Source organism: Pterocles gutturalis, unplaced genomic scaffold (genome assembly GCF_000699245.1).
Source record: "Pterocles gutturalis isolate BGI_N339 unplaced genomic scaffold, ASM69924v1 scaffold26482, whole genome shotgun sequence".
Classification (NCBI taxonomy): Eukaryota; Metazoa; Chordata; class Aves; order Pterocliformes; family Pteroclidae; genus Pterocles; species Pterocles gutturalis.
Window position 1 is genome coordinate 1388 of NW_010116358.1, and position 5634 is coordinate 7021.

Sequence of the window (5634 nt, forward strand, 5' to 3'; positions counted from 1 at the left end):
GAGAGGACAAAAAAAAGTCCTGGGGGAACCGAAAGGCCTAGAAAGTGGCACAGTGTTTGCATGCTGACTGGAATGCTGAGGACTGTCAGAGACAATTAGAAAAGCGGTCATAAAATTACAGTGAGGGTCTGTATTGGTTAGTGGGAAAATGCTAACTGGGATGAAGCTGGGGTTGGACTGGTAACCTGATGAAGTTCAATTTGTTTAATACCCCCTTTCCCTCCCATGCCATTTTGGAATTTCAGAATGGGCTTGGGCATCACTTTGATGGGCATAAATTTAAAATGTTTTGAATATGGGCAGTAATGTTGCTGGATACCGTCTGACCATCTGTTCAGTTGGCCTCGACCTGACTATGAGTAACCCATTTTATTTGTTTCCTGGTTTGATGTTTGTTTTGCTGGTTCTATGCTGTATGCTGTGGGATTACTTAAAGGACCAGCTTGCAATAGGAGTTCTTTAATAAATGCTGTACAACCCCCTGTCTACTGTATAATTAAACTGATTTGCACTCGGATTATTTAGCAGAGCAGTTGAGGTAGGAATGATCTTCACCTGACTCAAGCGCAGTTCTTCAGTGTGCTTAGGGAACTGAGTTTATCAGGTTTGCGGTATGGGGTCAATGTGAATTATGGACATTTAAAAATTTTTATTTACGTCTTTGTAAATTCATTGTAAAGCTATCCCATTGCAGTAGTTTGGCATTTGAACAGTGTCATCAAGATACATACAAGAAGATAAGGTGGTATGAAAGATGAGCAATGAGTGGCAACCTTCACTGGTAGTCTTCAGAGAGGTGTCCTCAGGAAAGACCAGCACTTTTGCCAGACAAGTTCTAACATTTTCCTGGCAGGCGTAAAGTTTCTGTCTGAGAGTTTGTACTAAGCCTGCAGACTTCATAAAGCTATTGTAATTTGAGATGCATCACATTTTTATTCTGTTGCTGTTTTAACTCTGAAACTTGAGAGTGATGATATGATGTCATTTTGAATTTTCGCAATGTTGAAAATTATACGGTATGCTAGAAAGCAGGGATGTTTTGTAATGTTGCCTGTCATCTTTTTGTGGCATGCTGGTGGCTGAAACAGTATGCAGCATAGAGGGAACATCACTCCTGTGTTCCTTTGTTATGAAGCTTTGTAATGAAGGGCCAGTTGTAAGCTTTTCCAGTATTGTTCTTACCTTCATGAATACTCTTTGTTCTAGGGAAGTGAAATGTGTTAATTTGGTTACTTTTATTTTCTCTTTTTCAGCTAGTGGAAGTGTTAAAGACACCTTTGTTGGAGCCAGAAATGGAAAATACAGGCTTTTAAAAATAGTCATTGACAATGGTTAGTCAAATTTTAATCTTTTTCTCTGATTCTTTTAGAATATTCCCTAGTTGTTTCACTGACCTACGTGTACCGTTTTTTAAAAACCAGAACTCTGCAAAACTTAATGTTACTAAGGTTTTTCATATACAGAAGGTAAGGTTTAAGTTTTGGTGATGCTAAGCTTTTCAGTATGATGCTACGTATTTTTGCATTTGAATTTTTCTTTCAAATGTCATTTCATATTTTAACAAGAACTGCTGTGTGTTTCATATGTATAATATAAATGAGCTTGGTCTTATCTTTTTACTGAAGAAAGAGTAGAGGAAAAAAAATCCACACCTGTGTAATGTTTTGGCACTTTGGTTACTTTTATTAGACAGAGAGATTCTTACACAGCAGCTGCTCACCTTAGATGAGGTATAAATGTTATCTGTCTTTTATACTGGGATTAGTTGCATATAGAAAGTCCTGTTAAAGCAGATGTTTAAGTATTAATATGGCTACATAGAAAATGTCTTTTAAAATCTGTAACTGTACAAATTTTCAAAACTAAAACTGTTCCTTAAATCGCACGTATATGCATAAATATAAAATTACATAATTTCTTGCAGAACTTGAGTTTGATCTTTGAACTTCTTGGCAAGTGATCAAGGCTGCAAACACTGCAAGATAGAATGTGTAATTTTTTTTTTTTTTAGTAGCAATGCTGGTTGATTGTGTAAGACTCTTCATGGTTTAGTCCATATTTTCAAGTACGTCAAATGCCCAGCTTTGGTTTTTTGTTCTTTCTAGAGTTCATTCATTTACAGTACAGTAAATAACCTACTGTTACCTTCTTTGTGTTTGCTTTTCTTAGGAAGTCTTCTGACATTTTAATATTGCTTTCCCTAAGGAAGTGGCAATAGTAATATTATAGGCAGGTCACTGTGGTGAATTCTCAGTAGCACAAGGTAGCAAATGCTGGCATACCATTGAATTAAATTTTTTTCCCATTAGGCAAGGTAAAACAATATGCTTTCGTGTATATGCTGTTTTTTCAATATGAAATTAAGCCTGGAAATAAGATACAAATGGAAGACATTCCCTATTTTTTTTCCTTTTTGTGTGCATGTGGTTGTGTGTATATATATTTATGACCATATGCTTAATAAATTTTGCCTCTATGTAGAAGCAGGGTCCAGTCTTTGATACTGTTTTCCACAGTTCAAAAAGAAACCTCTAAAACTCCCAGAATACTGGAAGAGGGACAGTTGCCTCATCTGTCTGCGGGAGCTTTCAGCAACTGCCCTTAGTCAACAGATAGCAGTCAAACTGATTTCTGCTAATCTGAGCTAATAAGAGAAGAGGTTTGCCGCTGGGCAATAGAGTTCCTCTGATTATGTTTTTCTGTCTTAAATCCAAGTGAGTATAAAGCCACCTAGAGTTCAGAATTGGCAAGTACATTCTGAATACTCTGGTCTAGGTGTACAACTTCAGCTACTTTGCGTCTAATTCAGAGAAGGGCCAAGCACCCTCTCCCTGAGCTGTTCATCTTCTGTGCCTTGCTCTGAAAGTTTTGCTGTATAGATATTTGTATGCTGTTGTGCTTTTCTCTGAGGTTTTAGAAGTTAGATCCTAGACTCTCAAAAGGTATTTTGTTTACTAGTTACTGTGATGGTCCTCAAACTGTTGTAGGATCCCGTTTAAACAGGGGATTTCTGTTTTGGTTGTGGGGGCTAGTATTTTTTGTGAAACCGATAAATATTTTGAGACACACTAAACTAATACTTTCCTTTGGAAGCTGAGATGTAATTTGTATATAAGAATAAATTCTTGTTGCTACAGCTGTTCACATAATTAAATCTCATCTGAAGTATTCCATACAGACTTAAGCCAATTATACATAATAAACAACTTCAGTCATTTAAAGAGACCATAGTTATGAAGCTGTATTAGAAAGAGGTTATCTACTTACATAGTCAAGTTAAAGTGATTAGCGCAGGCATATTCATTCCAAACTCTTTTCACTATATAACTGAGTTATTGATTCCTTACAATGAGTACAAACGCTAATATGTTATAGCAAGAGCATCAATAATTCTAATTCTAAAATTTAAAAGCTTGCTCTCATCTTGTTTCTGCTTAAGTATTACAATTTAAAAATAAACTAACTGGCAGAAGACAGTTTTTATTTCCCTTCTGTGTACATTATGCTAAAAACACTAACATCGGTCTTATCCCTTCAGATCAGAGAACTTAATGACAGCCAGCACATTACTTCTCAACTATTTGTATTTGGGTTAAAGTAAGTTAGGGTTTGAATATACACAGCTTTTGTAGGAATTCACCTGCTTTCACACTGGCTGTTCTTGACTTCCATTCTTGTGGACATAACTATGAAAGATGAAGTGTCTAATCAACTTTTTATTGTAATTGCTGTTTTTGAAAAACAGTATTAACTGTGTTGCTAACGTGTAGCTTTGGTTGTTGGTTATAGAGCAGCTTATTGTGGGATCCTCTAGGCGGCCAGTTGGATCATGGGAAAAGGATTATGATGCCTTTGTCCTTCCCCTTCTTGAAGACAAGCAACCCTGTTATATATTATACAGATTAGATTCTCAGAATGCTCAAGGATATGAATGGATCTTCATTGCATGGTCACCTGATCACTCTCCTGTAAGTAAAAGTAATCAACAAAGACTTCATGCTATCAGTGAATTTTCAACAGTGCCATTCGATCTCAATCCTAGATTTGAAGGAAAAGGATTTGCGGAGTGAAGCATTCCTCAGCCTTCCCCTCACTTTCCCCCAAGAAAACTGGGAAAATATATTTTGTGAAGCTGATTGAGGAGAAGTGTCGGTGGGTCTAGATGGAGTGCAGCTGATCCAATTTATTTCTAGCCTGACTGGAGGAGACAAGACAATGTTTTTGCCCTGTTTATTTGTCTTATCTTTCTGTCAGTGTTTCACAAAAATTCACAGAATATAGGACAGAAATCTCAATGGGTGTTACCACAGAGAGAAGGATTATAGTGTGAGCTCAAGTTGTTTATTCTGTTTGGCCTGCTGGCTGCTCAGCTGGCACTTGTGGATCTGTGACATGCCACAGAATATACTGTTTCTTGGTTGGTAGTTAGAGAACATGAGAGGGAACTGAGGTTAGAGTTAAGGATTTCTAGGAAAAACTAGGATACTGTGTACAGGTTTTGGGAATGTGAAATAAGGGAAGACAGAAAAGCTATTCCCATATTCTCACTACTTTCACTAGCAGTTAGGAAACAGTAAGAGACTAGGAGTTGGAATGCACAGAAGAGATTAGGTGGAAAAGGTGAGGAGGGCATGATGGTGAAATGAGGTGGGAAGGTGGGACTGTTGAGAGAGGAATAAGTAACTATGTTAGACACAAGTTGATAGGGAGCAAACATAATCAGATCTTCTGCCCCCAGAAAACTAGTTGAACCAAAACTATCTGGAGTCACTATCAAATAAAAAATAATAATGAGTTATTTGCAGTCTGCTCTTTCTCTTCTGTTATATCCATTAGTACACAGACCAGTGGCAAAACATCTAAACAACTGTTGGTTTTCCCATTTAAAATTAGTATAAGATTATGTTGACCTTTTTTCCTATTTAAAGACAAAAAGCTCATACTCTTACTAAAGCTGAAATTTAGTTTTAGAATTACTTTGATAATAATGCATAGTATCATGCCCTTGAGAATTTAATACCGTGTGTTAGCATCATGATCCAGAGCTCCTTCAATGGAGTTTATTCTTTATTAAGAACTGCAACTCCAAAATGCAATTTCAACACTTAAACCTCTTTCTTGAACAAATATTTTGCTAATGGACTTGGTACACTAATGTGATAGATTCTCTCCATATACAAAAGAAAAAAAAAAAAAAAAAAAAAGAGAACCAAACCAAAACAACACTGTTTTGTGGTTTGCTAGGTTCGTCAAAAAATGTTGTATGCAGCAACCCGAGCAACACTTAAGAAAGAATTTGGAGGTGGCCATATTAAGGATGAAGTATTTGGAACGGTACAGGTATGTTTTTGAAGTGAGCCCACTGACTTTAAATACTAAATACAGTATGAATTCATGGTGTTTCTGCTCTTTTTTGATAAAGGAAAAAAGAGGTAAAAGCTATGTGTATTATTACAATGTTAAAATGTAATTGCTCTCATCTGAACAAGCAACTGTATTTAACTATTTCAGGCTAAGAAGTCCTTGCTTCAAATGGCTATGAAAGGTGAAGGGTGAGTGTCAGGAGGATGGAGCCAGGCTCTTCTCTGTGACATCTAGTGATAGGACAAGGGGCAATGGGTTCAAGCTGGAACA

The 5634-nt window shown here is 36.7% G+C and overlaps 1 protein-coding gene across 1 annotated transcript; it reads left to right on the forward strand.

Annotated features, from left to right (window-relative positions):
- Positions 1–1253: 1253 nt before the first annotated feature.
- Positions 1254–5340, forward strand: LOC104463248 (twinfilin-1-like; the record flags this gene model as incomplete). Its single annotated transcript, XM_010075492.1, has 3 exons — positions 1254–1331; positions 3790–3968; positions 5245–5340. Coding segments are annotated over 3 exons (353 nt in total), but the record flags the coding sequence as incomplete, so codon positions are not given.
- Between the last annotated feature and the right edge of the window lie 294 nt (positions 5341–5634).